We start from the raw sequence: 23,801 nt of genomic DNA, 5'->3' as shown, positions 1-23,801 counted from the left end.
ATTTCCCTACTCTGCTTGATCAGAATTCTGCGTTCACCGACCAGTGGGAGATAATGTGTACACTTGGACATTTTAAAGTAAATCCAGAGGGGACCGGGATTACTTGCAGGGGAAGTGCTGCTGTGCACTGCACGGCAGCAGTGGCTATCGGCTGCCGAGGCATTAGTCCTTCAGTTGATGTCTGATGTGTGATTCTTGTATTTTTGCCTGTTTCCTAGGAATTAGAGTGACTATTCTAGCACATTTCCTTCAATTTTCTTCCCTCTTCCCCTGCTCAGAATTGGTTCACAATTTCTCTTTTTCTGGAAAGCTTCACAAGGTGCAGGGTTTACAGCTCCATCACCAAACTCTGCACTTTTTAGCAGGATCCATGTGGTTTGTCATGGTGCATGAAAAGGCTTCAGAGAACTCAGGGGAGTTTTGCAATGATCCGATGACCCTTTAAAACAAAACAACATCTTTTCACTGCTTGCCTTTGTTTAAAACAAACAAGACAACATTTTTTCAACGTCTTTTGTTGCACCACTTCAAAATTCTGTGGGGAAACATCTGTATTTCTGAACTCGATTACTTTCACTTCAAGCAATTTTTTATCAATGTAGCAGGTATTAAACAACAAAAAATCCCAGCACACCCCCCCCGATTAAGAAAAAAGGCACAACTGGGAGCTGTTGTGAGATTTTAACAGTATGTCATTGGGCAATAGTTTTGTGGGTCTGTCTCTGTACTGAAATGGTCTCTGTTTTAGAGCTCTTTTGGGGGCTCTATCCTGAAAACTACTTCACGTTCTAAAAATGTTAGTGTGGTTTCTCATTAACACTTGTGTAATTCCATCTAAAGTTTATAGACTTTCGTACTGTAAAACCAGTGCAATCCATGATGTAACATATCCAGGATGGATACACACTAATACAGTTACACAGTGATGCTGAACTGGTGAACTTCAGAGGACGCGTGACTCATAGGAACTGGATGTGCAAAGAGGAGGTGCAGTCCTGAAGCACTGCAGAGCCTTGTTAGTGCTGTGACCAGACCGGGCTGACTGCAGGCCCCAATCCATGAACTGCCCCTGGGGGAGATCTGAGACTGCACAAAACCACCCCCAGGGAAATGCCAGCCAAGGAACAGTCACTGCTTGCACTGAATGTTTGAGTGCATGGGATAAACAAAATAATTCTTTGATGGAAGATACTGGAATTAATGAATTGTATCAGCAGAGAAACCAGCTATTGTATACGTGAATCCTGGAGATCACACAGCCTTTCAAAGCTCAGAGATGTTGTGATGTCTACATTGCTACTTAATCTCATGGTATTTGACCAAACTGATTTATTAGAGCAAAATTGTAGTTGATGAACAGGTTGCTCTGACTAAAGTTCAGAAGATCCTTGTCTGGCCCAACAATGTCCACCCTCAACAGCCCAGTTTCTCCTTCCTCACTCCTCTTCCTAATGCCAGCAAAGGCTGTGGGAAGGTCATTTCTCCCTCATGTCAGTATTACTGGTTAAAAGACGATGAATTCTTCTCCATGCCTAGAGGAGTAAAATCCTTGCGCTCTGGAGATTTGGCCTGTGCCCTTAGAGAAGGACTGAAGTCCATCCACAGCCTTTGGTCCGTATGAGGACCCTACCAGGAGCTACTGTGGGAGCCAGGGGACTTTGGCAGAGCGCCAGTTTCCAGACATGGTCACTGGGACTCAGTCACACAGATTTGGTGACAGCCAGGTTAAAATAACTGCTTTAAACTGCATAGCTAAAAGCTGCACCTAGGATTGCACTGGAGATTATCACACGTGCTGACCTGAATTTGCCTGGGCTGTGCACGTCAGTTTTGATGGAGTTCACAGCATATTCTGGTCTGTATGTTCCACACCACACCTACAGACGTACCAGAGAAAAACAGTTGTTAGCCATAACGTTGTCCAGGAAAAGACCTGCTGTCATTTTAATGTGAAATATTTAATCTTGTGAGAATAAATTTCACATTAGAACATAGAGAGAAAGAAGTCTATTTTAAAACCCAACAATGTATACTGCTGTACTCAGACAAAGGCACTTGGGCACAAGAAACTATCTACCAGACTTATTTGTGGCTCAATTAATTTATTTATGGAAGATAAAAATTACCTAACAAGACTTTATGTTCACTACTTTGGAGTGAACACTGCTCAGCTCAGCAGCTCTCCCAGCTCTTAGTAGAACTGTGAGAGTCAGCATACTATTTCTGACTTTCTGTTAAACTGTAACCTGTGATTTTCAAAGCCCTCAGTCGAGAGCTATAGCATACCTGTGCGAAGTTCAGAAAAAACAGCTGTTTATGGTTCATTTCGAGACCAGGAAGAAGTTTTTCTTTTCCATGCTTTTTCATAAAGTTTTCATAGGCCTGTAGGATTAATTGAGTAGAAATGTTACACATTTAGTTTAGTGAAGCTGCCTGACTTATATTGGACTAATTGGTAAGAGAAACAGGCTTAAAGAAGGCAATTTACTGTAGCAGAAGGAAGTCCAGGCTAATGGAATAGTTTCAGTAAGGTGGGTACACCCAGATAACAAGATCTTTGCGTAACTGCATCGTTTTACAGAGGAAGAAATTAATTAATTAATGCATAGGAGTACAGTTGTGTTCTGAAATACAGTAGCTACAGAGAGTTAGTGCTGGTCTTCAGCAAGCTTTGTAATAATTAATGTATTAAATTCCATTGGACTGTTACATATTTACCTAGCAAACCCTTTCACAAGGTTAATTGATGACTGCATAAAGCAAGGTGGTGCTGTGTTATAAAAGCAGAATATGTTCTGCAATGGGAGATTCTCTGCCAGCTGTGGGTGGGTGCAGTGAGGCATCAGGTGCTCTCTGCTAAAGCAGCCCCAGATCACTGGGTTCAGAGCTCTGTGAAGATTCACCCGCACCAGCTCGGTCAATGTTTTTTTGCCAGCTGTTGTGTTAAAGACTGAAATAACACACTTATGGTAAGATATGTTTTCCCTGTACACAGTGCAGAGTTCCAGGATCTAACTTTACTAGCACAAAAGAGAAGAAACCAATTTTATCAATGAACTACTGTTACTCTATGAAAAGTAGATTTTTTTTTTGTTGTGGTTTTGTTCTTCTGCAATTTGCTTTAAAAAAAACCCACAACTTAAAAACCTTTCCAAAGTAAAAACAGCTGCTTTCATGTTTCTTATGGAGACCATGTGTCAAACAGTGTGGTGTTAGTGTGCCATTACTGATGGAAAGATGCTGGAAAACTGGAGAAATGTTCTGACTGAAGTCAGTGCTGAGCTGCGGCTCTAGAAAAGCCAATCCACTGCACGAGTGCAAGCTGAGGAATGAGCAGTTAACAGGTCTGCCGAAAAGGCTCCGGAGGTTTTAGTGGTAACAAGCTGAACCATGGCCAATGCCACAGCACTGCCAAAGCCCCAGTGTCAGTGGGTGTATAAACAGGAGCATCTCCTCTGAGATCCCTGGAGTAATCCTTGACTGTGCTTGGCACCGGGCAGGTCTCAGCTGGAGCGCTCTGCCCACTTTTGGGCACTGAACGTCAAGAAAGATGTGGACCAACTGGAGAGAGTCCAGGAGAAAGCAGCAAGAATGAGCAGAGGTCTAGCAAACATGACCTATGAGGAAAGATTGGAAGAACTGGGTTTGTTTAGTCTAAAGAAGTCAAGTCTGGGCCTTCAAGTATGCAGCAGTCTTCAAATACGGAAAAGGTCGCAGAAAAGAAAGGAACAGATTGCGCTGTTTTCACTGTTGAAAGTGAAGATATGACAGCAGCGAGGAGGTAGAGGAACTCCTCCTGTGGGTATGTTTAAATGGCAGAAATGGGTGATCCTGCCTGCTAGGAGAGGGTGGACTGCATGACCTTGCAGGATTCCTTTTGGACCTTTTTTAGTATTTATATGATGTCACAATAATTATGAATATCTCATTCTTTTTTTGTAATACTTCTGACCTTCCAGTTTTCCTTTGGCCACTCCCATCCCTTTCAGAAAGAGTATGCCCTTTCATGGGTCTGTACTGTTGGTTTTATTTTAAATGCACAAATGTTCCAGTAATTGCAGATCAGGCTAATGTAATATGCCATACTGATGCCTCCTTTAGGTTTCCAAATAATTTCTTAAACCTCATTAAGAATGGTATTTGCCCTCAAACATGTATTTCTAGCGAAGCAGGTGTTGCTGTGGCTTTGTTTGCAGAAGCTGTGATGATAACTTTTGAACAGTGAACAGTGGTCCACGTAGGCAGAGACTGTTTATGGACATTGCTTAAGGAAAGTCATTCTGCCCCTCCTTCCTGGCATAGAAAAGTGAGTGCAGACAACCAGAGGCAGACAGCTCTCAGTGTCATCAGTTCTGTTAGGTGATGATCCAAGTGTGATTCATTAAATGGTTTCTTTCTACAAATTCCCTATTCACAAAAGAAAAAAAATACAAATAGACAGGAAAGTAGTGAGCTGAAAAAGAGTGCGCTAGGAACAGATAATATGAATCCTGGACTAGTTCGCAGGATGAAAGAAATACAACAGCTCGTCAGTAGTTTTAAACCATGCCTCAGTGATGCAGTAAGTATGGTCCTGTTTCTTCTTGAAAGGCTCTGAAGTTAATTTTCTTAATCTATGATGGTTTCAGCTAAAACAGAAAAATGGATACTTCTTACCTTATATGCTTGTCTAACACCCCCATTATCAGCAATGTTTTCTCCTAGCGTGTTGATTCCACTCAGCTGTAAAATAGAAAGGAAAAGCAGGGTTTTCTGAAAACGAGAGCTCATCCAGGACTTGTAATGCCAAACTTTGGGGATTTTTCACTTTTTAAATATGAGAATTCCTTTAAAATCTGAAGCTTTAGCAGAAGGTGATGTTACCGTGTCTGATAAGTCTTTACCTGCCTTGTCTCAAAAACCATGTGGATATTGTTGTTTTCCCTAATCCTCTCCCTTCCCCTGCAGGCAGCTTTCCAGACTCTCACACCTCTCCTATCCAGATTTGCTGATGCTTGGTCAGTGATCATTCATTCTTCCTATTTTCTCCATGTCCTCAACCCTCAGCTTCTTAGTATGGTTCTGTAGTGAGCAGAACCTGTGTGTATAGTTTATGAAACAAGTAATTTATATTTTTTGGTGAAGAGGCGACAGTGTTGGCCTTAAGCCAAGAGAGCATTCATGTACATATGGGTTTGCATGTTTAGGATGTAAGAATTTGTATTTCCTCATTAAAAATAACATTGGTAGTAACAAATAAATACGACATACATGCTGTCCACCTGCTAGGTCCCATGAAAAGTTTCCATACTGGTACACCATACACTGGGATAGGTCCTTAAAATTGTGAGCTGATTCTTCAGTCCACCAGTCTACAAGGTCTCCATTTTCATTAAAATTTCTGCCTATAACAATATGTTAACAGAATTACATATACAGTGCAATACTGTGCACTGTAAGTTTTGTAACTGGAAACTCGGTGCCTTACCATTGTCATCAAAACCATGTGTGATTTCATGACCGATGACCATGCCAATGCCACCATAATTCAGAGATTTGGGCTGGGATGCACTGAAGAAAGGAGGCTGCAAAATGCCAGCAGGGAAGACTGCAAAAAAACCCCACAAAACAGTTAAGCCAGACAATTCCCCAGGGCTTTTAGTTGAGTTTAATTAACAACCTGTCACCTCAGCCATTTTTAAAGTAAAATGTTGGAATTTCATGACTTCTGCCACACAGCAAGATCTGAAGTGGACAAGCATTCCTCCCACAGTGGGATACGTTTCAAGTAGAGATTTAAAGGAGAGAAGTGCAATTCCTCTGGGATGTAAAGGGCAGATGGTGCTGCTCAGCTCTGTAACATCCAGGCAGGAGAAGACCCGAAGTGTTCCCTCAGAGCCTGCAGCCCTGGGAAAAAGATGGGAACAGCCCATGGCTGGGAACAGCACTGCCTTGGCCAGGACTGACCATGTTCACCAGATCCCCCAGTAACCAGGAGCGATCCCAGTTTGCAGACCTGCCTGTGGCCAGAGGCACCTGAAAGGCCCTGCTTATGGTGCTTGCTTTACTAGCAGCAGCTCAGCTGATTTTTTTTGAGGGTGAGTGGCTTCCTTATGATCAGTGCTGCTGCTAGAACAGTGAAGATCAGCCCATATTAAAATTTTATAACAGAGCTCTGAATTTCCTACACATCATGCACAGAACTCCTCTTTAGAGTGGTATTTTTTTAAAGCATTATGCTAAGCTAATTCAGACATCACTCTGAAGATCAGACTGCTTTAATTATCCTGTGGCATGCCATAGCTAAAGGATGAGGTAAGAATTTGTGGCTTGTATTAACTGCCAGTCACCAGTTTCAGCCTTCCAAATCATGATGCTTGTTCTATGAATTACTGAACTAAAGTGTTTTAAACAAAGCCTTCTGAGCAGATTTTTGTGCTCAATGCTCAGTAATGAGCTAAACACTCGCTTAGCTTTACTGCATTGTTTTGTCATCCTTAACCAAGCAGTGCTGGTCAGTTAAGTCAACACAGTTTCTCTTCTATGAAATCTGTCTTGGATTTCACAACGCTTATTTCATGTTTCACCTTCAGCACCCTCTGCAAAGCCAGAGCAGTTTGCTTATTGCTTCCATGGCTGAATTCCAAGCCTCTGTCCTTGTTCTGCACAAAGGCAATTCAAGACATTGGTAAACCTTACCTATCTGATTTCTACTTGCTGAATAAAAAGCATTGACAACAGCAGCTCCACTTATCCACCTGGTAACAACAGAAGAACAAATGTCAGAATTTCAGTTGTAAATGGCAGAGTTAATGATTGCTGGAACAAACCTAGAAACTGAGTAACAGGATCGCAGAATAACTGGGGTTGGAAAGTACTTCCGGAGACTGTAAAGTCCAGCATCCCTGCACACTCAGCCTCCCATCGCATGTCAGACGCACCAATCCCTTACTCACTTCTGTAGCCCTTTCCCTTCATTATCCGAACTGATTAACAGTGACACTTGATTTTTGCTCTGTTTCTGCTCATACTGCAGCATTGTACAGGCAAAATTTCCCATATAAAGAAACTAAAACACAGAACCTGGGGTTATAATGGTATCTAAACATTTGTGGATAATGGGACTTTTTGAAAGACTGTTTACCTAAAAAGATTTCTGTGTCACCTATCACTGCCGCATACCACCTCGAATACCACTACCTGAGTATCACATTTGAGACTATTATAATTTCCTTAAAACAGTTTCTTGAGGAATGAAGGTACAAAGATCCTCATCTTTGATGATATTTATGAAAATACCATCACTGATTACCCTCCAAGTACTTCCTGCTACAGAAAACTGGATAAAAGAATATACACAGTATTTTTAAATACTTACTCCTCTTTGTCCACCTTTTCTCTAAGCTTTTTCAACCTTTTCTTCTGAGAAAATACTAAATTTTGAATAATGTTTTCAAAGTATTCTTCTTCTTTGTAGTTCAACTGAAAAGAAAGAGGGGAAAAATACTGAGTGATGGTGTTACCGAGTTTCAGTGAAAGACACACAGATCTGGAAAATCCACTCTTACACATGATGAGCTATGCAACTTTTAAGAGTATTTTTTGATCTACAGTTAGAATGTCATTTGCAGTGCTCTGCTGCATCACAAAGTTGATATTGTAGCTGGATATATGTTAGCAGCTGTGGTTTTTTCCCCAGAGAACTTTATTTTCTCTATATATGTATATATATTTTGAGCAGAGTTAAACATTCGTTGGTTTTGGCCCTAACCTCTAGGAGTTGCCCACTTGAAACCAGCAGCCACCTGCCTGGCAAACTGCAATTCCACCTTAGAAAGAACACATGAATAAGGCTCAAATGGTGTTTAAAAAAGCATACTGGGGTTATATATCTATATTTTTATTTATTATTAATTATTTTACTTCGACTTCTAAGACATAGTCTTCCTGAATGTACATGTATACTTAATACTTTAATGGAGTTACTCTTACAAATGAACCTACAAGGTAAAAGAATAGTGAGGTCACATTTTGCAGTGAAAAAGCTGCAGTTTAAGTTATCTGGGCAGTCCAGGGTCACACTTCATGAGTTAATTCCACTCCGTGGATAAACAGGCAGAGTCACTCAGTTGTGTGGACCTGCATGCCCTTCAACAAGCGTCGCGTCAGTGCGGGGCAGATTTAGAAATATGGGACTGAACGCCATTGGCCCCATGGTCTATTCTAGCGTAATTCCTCTAGAACTGATACATTTCTGTGAAATACCATCAGATATTTATCACCATCTCCACTGGATCAACTGTACTATACCAGCCCTTAATACACCCTTATGTACACCTGTGCAGCTGAGCACAAGACTGAGTTTTTCTGTGCAGATGCATATGATTCAGCTTGGCTATGGAGGCAAAAAAATCACATTGTTTTCCTCTTAAGACCCTTTTCTAACTACCCTGCCTATTGTGGGTACTCACCTCCTGGTACTCGCTGTTCAGCTTATTGTCATCAGTCACGATCTCGTCTGGGTAACCAATCCTCTCTCGAATTGCTGTTGCCTAGGGACAGGAAAATTTGATATTCATACCAAATCCAGCCATATTTATAAATCAGTCAGAAATTTCATAATACACACCATATGGAAGCCACTGCAGAAAACCCAGATGTTAATTATATACAGGTTTTTAAACATTTTTTCAGTCATTGAAAGCACTCTAAGTTTATGGTTAATATAACCATGGAACATTGTAGAAAGTCTGTTCTGTTCCTTCCTTCCTCAGTCACCTTACAGAAGTCTGCACAAGACAGCCAGACATAGCTCAACTGGACTTTTGAGTTGAAAGGCTGGTTTAAACAAATAGTAGAAATCCTGAAATATTTGACATATTTTACAGCATCTAAAATAGAACTAAAATTAAAAATGCAAAATTGGAGATTTGTTATAATTGCTACAGTATAACAAAAAAGAGCTGTAATAAATAGTTCTTTCAATTGCCTTCCTCTCAGTTCAGGGCTCTCTACAACTGATGTCTGTTACTTACTCCAGACTTACACGAACTGTCTGAAGCTACTACATCTTCCCTGAAAAGAGCTCACTGATGATGTCCAACCTGTGGTTTGAGTGTGGTTTTGTCCTGTTGTTCCTAAGAGCTGGTCAAATCACCATAAATCATTCCTTCTCATTCTCTGCATTACTTTCTTTTAGATATTCATTATCTTGTCCCTTAACCACTGATTTGCCTGAAGGTCTTCATCGTGTATATAGATTCCTCCTATTCTGTGCCTCCAAAGAAGCCCCTTCCCATGTAAACTGGGATCTGATACAGGAAGTCTGTAAGTTGCTGTGCCTATAGAAACGCAAATATATGTCTTTTTGTACATGTAAAACAGTGATACATGTTACTGCTTATTTCTTTTCAGGAAAAACAACTGAAATAGTGATTGTTTTTTAATAGAAATACACAACATTAATGATATTTAAGTCTTACTTTTTGTTCTGCTTTCTTTTTGGTTTCTGCATCCATCCAGGTGAGATCATCTAAGGTTTTTATAAAAACATCACGTATGTTGGCAATCATTTCCTCAACCTTGGAAAAAAACATCAGTACGTTACAAATCCACATAAAATGATCCAGTTATTTTTCCACAGTCACAGTTTGTTACAGACTTGTTTTTCCTTCACCAGCTGATTGAGCTAATGGTGTTTATGGGCCACACTCAACATCTGGAGCTGAAGTTTAATAGCACTTTTAACCTGTCCTGGGAGTGGAAAGGGAATGGGCTTGAGATCACAGAGCAATGCAATTTAGAGTTATTCAGGTTACAAAATATTTGTCAGACACCCATCCATTGGATGTTGTATATCTGATCAAATTATTATGCATGTATCAACCACGAAAAATGGTGTATGTCAAGCCTGGATTGCAGTAGGCGTAATTGATAGGAGGAAACTAAGGCTTAACTTAGTTAATTAACTTGGTTAATTTTCAGCAATTTCCTGTGTGACTGATGACAACCAGAAATAACCAATTGACCCCACGTGGCAGGACGTGAACCAGTGTTGGTCTCCAAGAACACGCAGTGCCTGTTATTGCAGTGAGTGCTGCTCCTTGGGTTCAGCACGGTCCAGCACTGATGGACTGGGGTACGTTAGGCTCAGGGCTGGCTCACATAACACAGGGAGCAGGCGGATACCTCTCTCCCTCCAAGTGTGCACACATAAGCTTTGGATTTCACACGTTACTTCACACTGCCGGCATTTTCTGGAAAGCAGGCCAGCTCAAGATGAGTAACGCAGAAATACTTGATGCAAAGGAATGACTTTCCTAGCACATACGTTCTCCTTATTCCTCAGTGTTGCACTGGCTGAGAAGCAAATCTGAAGGTTAGGTCTTTTAGGAAGTGACCTACTACATAGGAAAGGTTACGAAGTGTAATCAAAGCTGCATACAGAACTGCACAGTAAGTGCCAATGAAGTGACACTTAGATTGCACACAGGTTGTTTGCTGAAAGCTTTACCACGTGTTTGCTGTCTCCAGCAAATGCTTCCTCCACATAGAGTCGTCCCACTGCATTCTCCATGTTGCCATTGACATAGTTTGCGCACCGACGCCAAATGGCAGTTTCTGATGTTGTGCCGTACAGTGCCTGTGAAACACAAATGCTGAGTAAAGCAGCGACATCTGTGCTCACGTAAGGTGAAGGGAATGGTGACTGACTAGCAGACATGTATTTCAGAGAAGTCTAACCTTAAATATGTGCATTTAATTCACATTTGTGTGTATGACAGTTAGATGGGCTCACTCTGAAGCAATGTTCTTTATCCTTTCAAAACATGAGAGGTACAGAAGAAAACTACTCTCAAAGCTATGAATGGGAGAAGTTTAAGAGGAAGGACTATGCCGACACAAAGTTTTCCCTGCTACAGGGATCTGGTATCACAGTTCCAGCTCTGACAGGGCCACTGTGACTACGCAGCAAATTAATTGAATTAATTTCTGCAGTGGTAACACTGTTTTTCACCCAATCACACAGCTGCTGTCAGAGCCTCCCACCTATGCAAAGTAGAAGCTCGTTTACTCTATGTGATGTTGCTACAAGGTATGCAAGGATCTTGTCATGCTAATATATCAATATGTGATAAGGCTGAGTGGATAATATCATGGTATGACATCTGAATGCAAGGAATACAGCAGACAGTGCTGTTATAGAGCAACTCTCTGAATCACATTCTATAATGAAGTTTATGGTCCATAATGAAGCAGCTACCTAGCTCTTCAGAGGCACAGATCAATGACTTCTGGTGTTAAAAGCTCTGGAACTTGAACTGAATTACTAGGAAAATAATGTTTCTTTTCACCCTAAAGCATTAGGGACACAGGAGTGCTCTGCTGAAAAACAAAAACGTGGAGACCAAGTACCAGAACAGTGCTGTTCTAATCCACTCCAGCTATCAAGCATATATCACATAAATTATGGGTACACTCCAGCAGAAACTTTGGCAAACACATCTAGCTTTTGTGTGCTAAATTCAAAATACATGAAACTTTTATATCCTACAACTGCATATTAAAGTTGTCTTTTGTGGTTCACAAAAGTCATCTTTACAACTTAAAGAGATTCATTTCTGTACCTTCCGAAAAGCATTCCTTGTGTCCTTGTAGTCACGGCTTAGGCTGTTGACCAGATCCATTACAAATCGCCAGGTCATATAATTTTGAAGGTCTCTGTTTAACAAAACAGCAGTAATAAGCTGGTAATGTTTTTAGGGCTTTTAAGTTTACTGGAAAGAAAAAGCAAATTACAGAAACATCTAACATACTTACCTGGGAGTGTATTTGTTAAGAACAGACTTCAGTTTGGTAAGGTATTCTGGATCATAAACGATGACATGTTCAGTGTTCTCAACGTTAATTTGCACAGTTGACATGATACCATTTATGAATTTTGACCAGTTGAATATCTGGAAAATCAATATGCATTATTATATGGTGGAATAATAAACAGTATTTAGCTGGTTTTGTCCAGTTTAAGTATATTTGCATAACACAAATGCTCAGCCTTTCTTTTTCCTAATAGCTGCACTACTTGTGAATGGAATCGTCATAATGAGAAGTGATCTGAGATAATTTATATCCTCTGTGCTCTAAATTCCTATTAAAATAGGGTGGTATTTAGCAGAAAGATGTTGTTTTGACTTCAAGCTAACACAATTAAAAATGTTATGTCTCCTTCCTTTTAGTCTGGAAAAGCAAAAAAGGTATTTGAAGTAAAATTTTCAGTTGCCTTTTTGCTGTATTTGGCTAAGGACTTCTAAATCAAAGCCTGACTAAAAGCCTGCTTTTCAGTACAGTGTGTCTGTGTATCTGGGGGGCAATAGGATCCATGATGTACCTGACCATCCTCTCTGGAACACGCGGCAAGGACTTGTTCTGAGGAACGCTGAAGTCCATCAATGATTTACTTTAACAGGATTGAAGCCAGACACTCTACATCCACTCTGTCGTGAGTTTTCCTCTGCGTGCCACAGGGGGACCTGACCACGGAGTCACCCCAGCACCACTGTGCCCACTAAGCCATGTCCCCCAGTGCCACATCCTCATGGTTTTGAACCCCTCCAGGGATGGGGACTCCATCACTGCCCTGGGCAGCCCCTTTCAGACCCTGAGAACCCTTTCAGTGAAGAGAATTTTCCTCAAATCCAATCTAATCTCCACTTGGCACAAGAAGCTGAAAATCATAATCAAAACTCTAGTGCTTTTACCACATTGGGTAGGCACTCACTTTAGTAATGAAAAGGAAAGTGTTACACTTAGGGAAAGTAAATAATCTTTGTACTTTTTTCCTAAAATTTTTTGTTAATTTTTAAAAAATATTATGCCTATTACTTTGAAAAGTACTGGTGATTCTTCCCAGTCTGTATCTTTTGAGAAGAAAGTTTTATTGAAAGAGGTGATGTCTTTAATCAGAAAAAGTGCTGGAGCTGAGGAAAGCAGGGAAGCTTTCAGGAACACAACCACTTCAGGTCTGAAAGTGAAGCAGCAAACTTCAAGCTGATCTTAGGAATAATTGCAGTTCTATCCTTAGATGATTACAACAATGCTATCAGCTCCCATCTTGTGTCTTTTGAGCATTTTTGGATAAATTTAGAGCAGATGATTATTGCTGATCTGCAGCACTCCCCAGGAACTAAAAATAACCAGGCAACACCATTCTGTGATAGGAGAAGTTTCTGTCATTATGAGTGTAATGTCACTGTTCAATTAGGACCTGTGGGAGAAGGTAAATTTTGAAACAAATTAAGCAGGCAGAAGTGAACTGTCATGTCATTTAAAGCTGAAGAATTTAAAGTTAATAAAAATAGCAGTGATTATGAAACTGTGGTAGAAATAACAGTACTTCATAGGACCTTACTGGCCTCACAAGACTCAATGTGCGCTCCTGCCAGGCAGCCCCAGTGTTTCCATGTGATTCAGGTGCCCTGCTTGCCTCTGGTGCAAGATACTGCAGTCAAAGTCATTGATGATAAGAAATACCCATGTCTAGTAAGACACGCTGTTGCTGATGAGGCACACCTGTGTTAGCAGATCTCTGGCTGCTCTTTTGCCGGACTTTGGGGTGTCATGAATTAAAGGTTATGCTGCACAAACAGCACCTGGCTCAGGGCAAAATAAAAGGCAGAGCTGAAGCATCTGGGGGCAGCTGCAGTGGGAGAAATGGGGAGAATTTCCCTGATCCATAGTCATGGCTTCCTGGGCTGCATTCTCCTTGCTTTGGGAGCCCATTTACAGAGAGATGTTGGAAAAACATGGCTTTTTGTTGGGAATCTGCAGCTCTGGATAAACAGAGAGGGCCTGAATAGTCACCCTACAACATATTTGGTGACTACAGTCTTAAATGTTTGTCTTGGGCCCTCTGCAGCTGCTGTGTTCATTACAGGAAGGGAATTTATTTGTAATTTATCTGCAAAAGATACTTTCCTGATTTCCAGCAAGGGTTATGTATGTGCAAGTTTTGCAGGATTTTTTAAGTCAAGCTCATGATAATTTTTTCCTTTGTCCTTGAAGTCATCAGATTTTAGGTAATATGGTGTGCATGTCAAGTATCCTGTTTAATTTCAAATATGTCTAAGCTCAAGAAAGAAATGTCTTTAAAATAAAAAATTGTCAGGCTTTGTTATTTATTCTCATAAGTTCTAAATTAGAGGTTAAAATATCAAATTATTGATCACTCACCTTACTATCGATTTCCAATGAGAAGTTGTTTTGGAGTTGCGCCAAGGTCATTTTGTTGTATAGCAGAAGTGGATCATTTCTGTCTTCAGATTTTGTTGTTGCCTATCAAAGTTAATAACGAGAAAATTACAAAATAGTTCACAGGGATTTTGGTTAGTGGAAGTAAAAAAAAAAAAGTCAGTATTTCTGGCTTAATATGTTACTATATAGTAAAGTTTGCATTAACTGTAAAGTACCTCTCATTAAATATGTGCTTTCCTGTCATACTCCCCTTCAAGTCTTCCTCCAATGAATTCCTTTTTTTGTAATAATTTTCCATCTCTGATCTAAGCCCAGAGGTGTGTTTCTCAGGAAAATGTGAAGAAAATAAAAATCAGATTGTTTCAGTTTACACAAATCAGAGGAGGGAGGGTCTTCCTCTGCCAAATGCATGCCCTTATCAGTGTAACTTGAAAAACAGCTGAAGCGAGAAAATGTCTATTTGGCTTGTTTTGGAGTCATCCTCAGCTTCAGGTCCTTCTGAAGTGTTAAATAATCATAAGCCATGTTTTTGCTTGCGAATGCTTGAATTTCCATTTGTTTTCCTCTGTGCAAGTTCAAATTCTAGCTCAGAACAGCGTTTGATGAAAAACGCACTGGGAACAATCAGCATTTGTGGCACAGCCTGTGCAGGACAAGCATTACTTTGTGTTGCGTGGCAGGCTGTGGGCTGGGAATCGGCTGCTCCGATAACCAAATGGCCCACAGGACAAAGGGACCAATGGAGAAGGGGCCTGGAAGCATCTCCCAAAACTCACTTTCTAACCAGAGCAGACAGACACCAGGTCCCTCTCCTGCTCTCTCCTCCTTCTCTTGAAGGGCTGCTGGGAACAGATCAGGATTAAACATTTTGCTACTTGGAAAACAGCTAATTCAAGTATTTCCCCTTGCCCATTAGAAGGCCTGGCTTTCTTATTATGTGTTCTTCTTAGGTGTTCCAGGCCCCATACATTTTTTGTCAGCTTTTGGTCCCACAAAATAACATTAGCAAACAACTTAACAACTCAGTTTACAGTTAGCTTTCTTAGGTATTAAGAGAAAAGTCAGTTCTTTACAGGATACTTTAAAAGTGTTTTTCTTACATTGGCAATCTCTTTCTCCAGGTCCATAACTCTTTTCATTTGATTGGAAACCTCATTCTCATTGAAAGAAATATTTCTTTCTTGTAGGATGAGTTTAGCTACGGAAATCATGAAATCAACATAAGCAGAACATGCCTGCAGGAAAAATAACAAACATTTTAAAGACAAAACTCTCCAAAGTAGAGCATACCTTGATTAGCTTTAAGATTTCATCTTCATTTATCACCTACAGTTCTTCATCCCTTTCTTAAGTAGTTTAATAGTAATTTATTCTGAAATACTGTTAGATCACAGATAGCAATTAACTTTGAAAATTTCATCATGGAAAACTGCTGTGTAATTTGTAGCACTGTTCAAAGTGAAACAGTCTCACTGTGTTTTCATTAGTTAAAATGAGACATTTCTGTGTCCATATTTAAACCATCACCTGTGTTTTTTCTAGCTCACTTTAATTGCAACTTCCAAAAATACTGCTTCCAAAGAGCCATGTTCCCAGAAACATAAAACCGAGAGAAATGCTGATGGACTGTGTTGAATTACCATTGTGGGAAAATGACTCCTCGAAGCAGTGCACCTCCTCTGTTGCTTCTTGGAACATTTAGAAATCATGTTGCTTTATCTAAATTTAGGATACCTAGACATACTATGGCTAATATAGTATATATTAGATTTAACAAATCAGAATTCATCAAGGACAAGAATGGAAATACAGAAGTATATTCTCTTAAATGTTACATTGTCAAATGTCTACAGATCTCATATTTTTACTAGTATCTATGATACTATTTTTATTAGTATCATTCTCATTCCTCTTTAAGCCGCACTCATTTTTTTGTGGGGGGAAGACTGTTCCTGACCTTTGGCTGTTCCACTCTTGAGGACACGTCTGCCTTGAAAATACAGGCTGAAACTTCTACAATGTAGTCAGTGATGCAACAGCTTCAGCTTACCTCTTTGTATGCGCCAGTGCATTCGTAATAGTCACGAGAAGGCAGGCCAAGGCCAGGCTGATCAATCTATAAATTTTAAAAAAATAATTTAAAAGTGCTTAAGGACAAGAGGGCACAGCACTGCACCATTCTTTTGTCAACTGCAGGTCGCTGATGCTTCATGCTTGCCAAATTTTCTTCTGGCCAAAGGGGAGTTTCTCTCTCATCCTGTCACCCTCCTTTAATGCCTTTCACACGCTTTATACTTTTTTTCCTTCTTTTCAGTGTTTTTTTTCCTGTTGCTGAACAATCCATGTTGCACATAACGTGTGGAAACAGTGGATGTGCATAAGACAAAACAGTGCACGGACAAGCAAGGCAGTTCCTGCATCTTTGAAATTCACACATGCCATGCAGTCAAGGATCTCTCTACCCAGTGACAGGAAAGATCAGAGCTTTGCTTTTCTAACTGGTGCATCTCAGGAGTAGCTGGTGAGGATTCACCATAGGTAATGCTTTCTTCCTCTGGATTTTCCCGAGATCACCTCACATTTGCAGGCAGGGCACTGTGGACACTCCTTATGCAGATATCCCCAGCCACTTCCCTATCCGTGCCAGCTGATGGCAGGTCCCGGTAGTGCTTTGGCATCTGAACACCTTGTGAAAACACAACCAATCCCCTGTGTGGGCTTTCTGCCACTGGGGCCATAGCCCAGGTTTGCAGTGACAGAGCTTTCTGCCTCGAGTACATGGTAAGGAAATCATGTTTGCTTATTTGCTTGCATGAGTATATAGGTAGATCACATCTGTCTTCTGCCCACTGTACACATAAACTGTGTCTGTATGTCTATATATGTCTCTGTTATCTCACTGAGAATAACAGCGTATGATTGCACAGAATAAAGTTGTTAACTTTGGGAACAGTGCATTGTGACATTGATAATTTAAGTTTGAAAACTATGTAGACTCACAAATTCATTGCTTTGGTAAAATTCAAATCACTGGTGTTTCTCCTGGTTAGCATTTATGTCTATGCTTCAAGTCATTTTGCTGCCCTTTTGAGATAAACATGGCAATGCCACCCAGGGAGACTCACATGGATGATGTGTGCTGTGGAGTTCTTATCATCTGTTCCCACAAAAAAGTTAATGAGGACCTTTTTTCCATATCTGGAGTTCAGCTGTGCAATAGCTGTCTCAGCTGTCCAAGCAGCACCTAAGCAAATGAAAGGTGTACTCAGTCTCTACTTTCGGTAAGCAATGAAAAGTACAGTAATTTAGAAATTTTAACTGTAAAGGAAATAAACACAGACTATCTTACCATAGGATGATTCCCAGTTAGTTGTTGCTACAGGCCAGTCAGATATATTTGGCAATAAACTGATTAAAGGCGTTCCACCTCTGCTATCAATGGTAGCTTTTGGAAAAAATAAAATTAGTTACCATGACTTTTTAAAAAACACAAATTACACCAGTTATTTTCCACCTCACCTCTGATAATTTTTACAAAAGACGTTAAGTCATATTTAATTGGAAGGATTTAAGTATCTGCAGCAAACTGGTAACTGAAAAGTAATCTAATCTCACCTATCAAAGCCAGTCAAACAGGACATACAATACTATTTTTACTACCGACATTCCTATTTTACTGTATAGAATGGATGCATATTAGTTTTCATGAAGATTTTCTGAAAAATTATATATGAAACTAGGAGGATACAGGTATAGTTGACAGTGAAGATGGGATTCTTTGGACGATATTTATGTATCCTATATGTAATAAATTCAGGAGATGCTTACTTTCATTTATGCACGATCTGTACAGAGTTTTCGCCTTCTGCACTGCTGTGATGTCATTACTGCTTGGTGTGTCAAGCACATCTGAAACACACAGACAGCAAATAGATCTCAGTACCTGATCTTCATTGGAAAGATACTGAAGTCACCATAGTGCATCCCACCCTGAGGCCCAGAGTGTGGACAGTAAGTGCTCCACATCCATCTCAAATTCCAGGGAAGCTTTGCCTTCCAAAAGCTGATGGGAAAAGCCCTGGAGGTTATACAGCTTGCTGTTACATCAGTGTTACTGTGCTGAGCATAAAGGAGTCAGGTGGATGCTCTGTGGGTCACCCTTGGCAAAACACAACTGCTCTGACTTTTCAGGGCCATTTTTCAGGTGACCAAGCATTGTGTGAAGAGAACTGCTGTCAGGGCCCTGTGTCTACCAGGTGAAAAAGGAGTATTTCTAGGTTTATGATGTGACCAGCTAGAAAATGGCTTGCCTGCTCTTTGGGATGTAGCTGATGGTACACAGAGATTCAGGACACAGGGCTGCCAGAGAGCAACTTCCAGCATTTCAGCTGGCTTGGACACAGGCAGACCTCTTTCTTCCTCACCTATCTTGGCTGCTACTGTTAATGCATGAGGGCAACGATACAGATTTCAGTTGTTATAATACATGGATGAGCATGCAGAGTCCAGATACCAAAAAGGTCAGGTCTGGTCAGCCCTGTTCCAGTGTTGGACACAAGAGCATAACTTTCAGTTTGTGGTAGATTTGTCCTGAACCAAACACAAAGAAATGGAAATATCTGGTAGTATTTTAAGCTTTGCTGGACAACCACATCTTACTAGGATAACACATAAGCCAAAGAAGAAACTTTATATAGTCCACAAACATAAACCCCACTGACCTTTTAGAACAACTTCTAGTTCGTCTCTTAAAATGTCAAAGTTACTATAACGGGAACTGGTTTCTGGAATGACGTTCCTCTTAAGCCATCCTCCACAGGCGTATTGGTAAAAATCATTACAGGGCTCTGCAGTGGTGTCCATGTTCTCAAGGATTCGGGCTGCTGTAATACAAGACAAAACAAGGCATAAAGAATCTTTAGCGAAAATAAATTAATGCATTTGTTTGCTCTGAAAAGGGAAGTAATAAATTTATTTCCTTTAGTTTAGAACAGGCTCAAGCCTACTTGAATATTGTAGAACAAAATACTACTAGTCAGTGAACAATTATTACTTTACTGCCCATAACATATATACTTTTCTGTTGCCTGTGTTTACTGATGGGTAAAGTGACTCTCATGTTCCTACTCTCCATGAGTGGTTTCTTGATTTTAAATAAAATGCAAGATGTTTCATTTACTTAAATTTCTTTCTATTGAAATGTGGTGAAAAGAGAATTTAAAAGCACAAGACATATCACATGTATCCACTGTAATGTAACGACAGTAATTAAGTATGATGTAGGCTCAGCTGAACCCAATCGACTTCAGTAAAATAATGACTTTGTTGTACCATTTAAGTTCTTCTCAAGAAAGTTTTCCTATTAATGCTTTCCTGAGTCTACACAGATTTTTTAGACTTACTCCACATTTTATTCTAGAACTGCTACTGCCTTTTGCTGTCCCTGCTGACCTTCTTGAAGGGGCTCATCAGAGACTGTCACTGCCTGATGGTGACATGTCCTTCTCCAGAGGAATCCGATTCCCTGACGAGAGTTTTCAGCTGCTGTTCATAAACCTTCTGTGCTTTTTCTTTTTTCTCTTCCTCTGCCACCTCTCACCACTGGTGTGCTAGCACAGAGTCTCTCACAGAAAGGAAACATGCTGGGAGTCCAGCAAGAGCTACTGATACCTCTGAACTTCTCAGGATACTCAATATCTGTCCTGTTTGTCAGGCATTATTTTTAGTAAATGGTGAGGCTTGTGATTTCAAGTGTTCATTCCTCCCACGTGGGCGAGTCAAATATTTATAGTTATTTCTCCAGTAATTTCAATATTTTCCACCTCTGTTATGCTGGTGGAAGTAAGAGGTGGACAGACAGGCTATAGCGTTTATGTTGATTGTTTATGTTCCTGCCCCCTCTTCGTTTTTCTTGGGATCTTCAGTTGGCTTAAGACTTATATTTTAGGCCAACATCTGATGGTTTTACAATGTTCCAGTACTTGGAAGATGGAAAAAGTCATGAACATAAGTATTTTCAATTTTAGACTGCTTAAAAAACAGGTACAATGTCTAGCGCCTGATTTGTTTCCTTCTGAACCCACTGTCAGGCAGATGTCAGTGTGAAAGGATACAGGATCATGCCAACAGCCAGAGATTCTGAAATTCACTCCTGTTTTTACCAAGTTTGACACTTGCTTTTTACCTATTCTTGACAAAGCCAAGCATCCAGTCCTACTGAGCAAGGAATTTCCCCTCTGCCTGAAAACACTGAGACATTTGTGCTCTGGAAATAGAAAGTGTGAGATGGCTATATTTGTAATACAGGTTAAGCCACACATCTACAGATACAGGTAATACAGAGTATACTGTCCTCAGTATTGCTTTGATGAACTAGTGTTTGGGTTTGTTCCTATTCTCACTTGTTTATTCAATTCCCTAACTCATTGAAGAATGTAGTGCCTTATTTTAATTACTTTTATTAATGATTAATTTTATTGTCATACTCCTGTAGTTGTTGCTTTAATAGCTTACAAGTAAAGTAATATAAGCTACCATAACAACCAGTGACCTGGGGAGGATATAGGAGAAACACAATGTGCTTACCTAGATGAAACTTATATGAGAGAGATCAAAATTCCCTATTCTCATCAGTCTGTGCTGTCTGAGCTCAAGAAAACTAGCAGAGAGTACGTCAGCTTATTCAAAAAAGGCTCAAATGTACAAATTTCACGGTATCTTCATGTGCTGCACTGCAGTGAATTTCACAAACCTCCATATCACTACCATGCAGTTACTAATACTTTACCCTGTGTATAATATGCACTTCTTTTAGACTTATTCTTTCAATGTTTGAACTAGATGATTTGTAGAATACGGAGCAGATGACAGTCAGTAAATGAGATAAATGTGTCATAAACTGTAATACTAATACAGCTAAATAAAGCTGTATTTAATGAAAAATGAAAAGGTCATAACATTAGAGCCACACTGCACATTTCTGTTTTTAGGACATTTTAGTCTATCTACCCTTTTTTCCTCATTGTATATTTTATAGACTCATAGAATCACTTGGGTAAAGTGAGCAAGCACACACATTTTTCTTGCATGTTGCCTGTCAAATCCCTTATGACCCCTCAGCACCTTTCCTGTGTCTCCTATTGACACTCTGGCTCCATCCAGGGCTGCCTTTTAATGTCAGGAGTGGCCAGCCACAATGTACAGACTCTACGCAGGAGTTATGAACTCCCCAGGATGTGAAGATAACACGGCTATCACAATGTTTATGATGCTTTTCCATGGGAGGTTACCAAGGCTGAATGAAATGGAAGAAGTTTGTTGGGTCAGCTGAGGGATCACTGTGTAGGTGTTGGGAAATGACCCACACTCTGAGCTTCTGGCTTAGATTTCTTGCCACTCTCTGTGACTGGGCCAGTTGTGAACTGCGTGGCCAAGGTATTCGACAGGAATGGAGAAAGCAAGACAGGACTGCCTGCCAGAAAGTAACACCAGCAGAATGATTTCAGGGGTCCTCTCTTCAGAAGCTTCCCTGAGAAACCCAAAATCAAGAGACAGCTGTTACAGGGGCATACAGGGGTAACAAGGTATTATACATGGGTGAGGTAGGGCAGTCCTCATGGCCTGGAGGATGCATGATCAAAACGTCAAAACCTTACAGGTGGTAATTTTGTTTAAAAATAGAAAAATTAATTTAAAAGGAACATTTTTTTCATTCTTACCTGATTTTATACAGTCTGATGTCTTGCAAATCCCATCTAAAAGAGGATACAATAATACTCTTAATTCTTTACTGAATGTCAATATGCTAAAACCTGCTGTAAATATTACTTTCATTGACAGCCACTTTAGAATTGCATTTAATTACAGTGTACAGTATGAGAAAGATGAACGGACACTTCACACTCAGTAAGTGAATATTTTATAGGATCAGGCTCTAAAAAATACCATCATCTTTGTCCCTTTAGGGTCATTCAGTGCCAGTCACTCATCATGTGGAAATTTTGAAAACATCAGAGGAAAATGTTCTATCAGTCAGAGGTGGACAAAGTATTATTTTTATAACAAGGAAGAAATTTAGAGAAAAACAGCACATGGACCAAAGGGCATTGCAAAATCAGTCTGAATTTAGCAGTACCCTTCAATGACAAACATATTTTGGAGGAATTAATTGAAAATTCTGCAACATTCACTCTGAAGTATTCTAAACAAAATACAAAGTTCAGGAACATGAAAATGGTTCTTTTTGAGACTTTAGAAATAAAATATATGTTTTTTTTAATTTCAGAATGGCATTTTTCCATTCCATAATTGAACTAGACTATAATAAAAAGTTTAAACAAAATTATTAAGTACTTTAAATGAAACAAAGCATTTCATTTCCAAAGTAAGGAAACATTCTAGTTTGACCCCAAATGGAATTTTTAGATTCTCTCTATTATCTTTTCCCAAAATTATCAGAGTGTTTATTCCTGAATGGAATTATTTTCAAACATTTTGGTGTGGCTGCTGAATCACAAAAAGTATGACTACACTCACTAAGAGTCCTTGCTGCAGCAGCCTGTAAAAGGAAAAAATAGGCTTTTCATAGATATCTAGTAATAAGAAGGAAGCACTGTAGTTTGGTTTTCTTCAGCAGTGCTGTATTTTGTAGAGGAGTTTGCTTACTGAAGCATTAATTACAAACAGGAGTGTTGCTAAGTCAGAACAAGCAGATGTTTTGTGTTTACCACAGCTTCGCGTGAACAAATGAATTTATAGAATCTCTCTTGGAAAAAAGCAGGTTTGTGATAGTACACAGCAACAGTAAGTGTGGATGCACCTTTACATTTCAAATATCTGCATGATACTGTCTAGTGGCACACATATGAAACATGGTTATGATGTAGCAGCTATTAATCATTTTATACTCTGGGTAATGTACAATTTTCTATTATCAGGCAAATAATTTTGAGCTGACCTCATTATTTTATTTTCTCAATGTTTTATGAGTGCACTTATACATACCATGCACACAGTCTTTTCTAATACAGTGTTTCAATATAGTGCAACTTCAGTTTTTTTCACTACTTACTAACAACTGGAGTCTATTTATTGCAGCATTTTTTCATAATTTCTTAAAAATACTTCTATATTCATATGTATTTGTACATTCAAAAACAGTTTAAGTGCACCCACCGTCATATGTTGCATACAGGACAATCATCGTGATGGCTACGATGACCAGCAGAACCACCACAACAGCCAGCCCTATCTCCAGGCCACTCCATCGCAGTTTCCTCTTTGGTTTTGGAGTATTCATTTCAGTTATATCCATCTGGCTTTCTGACTTGCCCATAACCCAGCGTCTGAAAAGGAAAAGGGAAAATTCACTGTTTTCTGGCTGAGTTTTCAAATTGTTCGTAACACTACGAGAATGTCAGCCATGAAATTGAAACTTCTCTGCACCCAGGTACATACCACACACTACTTGTCATTCATGGAGAACACAAGAGTGGTCTTCCTTCATGTGGAGAGGCCATCAAATAGAAAAGGGAGGCCAAAAAACCCAAACCTAGTTTTAAAAGGTACCCGTG

General features: G+C 39.8%; 1 protein-coding gene across 1 annotated transcript; it reads right to left on the bottom strand.

The window, feature by feature from the left end:
- Window positions 1-339: 339 nt before the first annotated feature.
- On the bottom strand, window positions 340-23,564 carry MME (membrane metallo-endopeptidase). The gene is made up of 22 exons (XM_010194626.1): window positions 23,404-23,564; window positions 21,948-21,983; window positions 18,951-19,112; window positions 18,058-18,138; window positions 17,579-17,674; window positions 17,355-17,473; window positions 16,280-16,345; window positions 15,330-15,464; window positions 14,209-14,310; window positions 11,800-11,936; window positions 11,607-11,700; window positions 10,493-10,621; window positions 9,462-9,560; window positions 8,451-8,531; window positions 7,358-7,461; window positions 6,679-6,737; window positions 5,468-5,587; window positions 5,251-5,384; window positions 4,657-4,722; window positions 2,287-2,382; window positions 1,801-1,877; window positions 340-439 (listed from the first exon to the last, which is right to left on the bottom strand). Exons 1-22 carry the CDS (start codon window positions 23,561-23,563, stop codon window positions 340-342), a joined length of 2,253 nt encoding a protein of 750 aa, XP_010192928.1. The 5' UTR covers window position 23,564.
- Window positions 23,565-23,801: the final 237 nt, after the last annotated feature.

The sequence above is a fragment of the Mesitornis unicolor genome, unplaced genomic scaffold (assembly GCF_000695765.1).
Source record: "Mesitornis unicolor isolate BGI_N332 unplaced genomic scaffold, ASM69576v1 Scaffold54751, whole genome shotgun sequence".
NCBI classification, from domain to species: domain Eukaryota; kingdom Metazoa; phylum Chordata; class Aves; order Mesitornithiformes; family Mesitornithidae; genus Mesitornis; species Mesitornis unicolor.
The sequence above is the reverse complement of the archived record's forward strand: the minus strand, read 5'-3'. Positions and strand labels throughout refer to the sequence as shown.

Excerpts from the sequence above, each read along its gene's own strand:
- MME (XM_010194626.1), bottom strand. The coding sequence starts at position 23,563 with ATGGGCAAGTCAGAAAGCCAGATGGATATAACTGAAATGAATACTCCA. Across the intron at positions 11,937-14,208 it reads CATTGGAAATCGATAGTAAG|ATATTCAACTGGTCAAAATT; the intron begins GTGAGTGATCAA and ends TTGATTTTCCAG. Across the intron at positions 7,462-8,450 it reads TGAACAGCGAGTACCAGGAG|TTGAACTACAAAGAAGAAGA; the intron begins GTGAGTACCCAC and ends CTTTCTTTTCAG.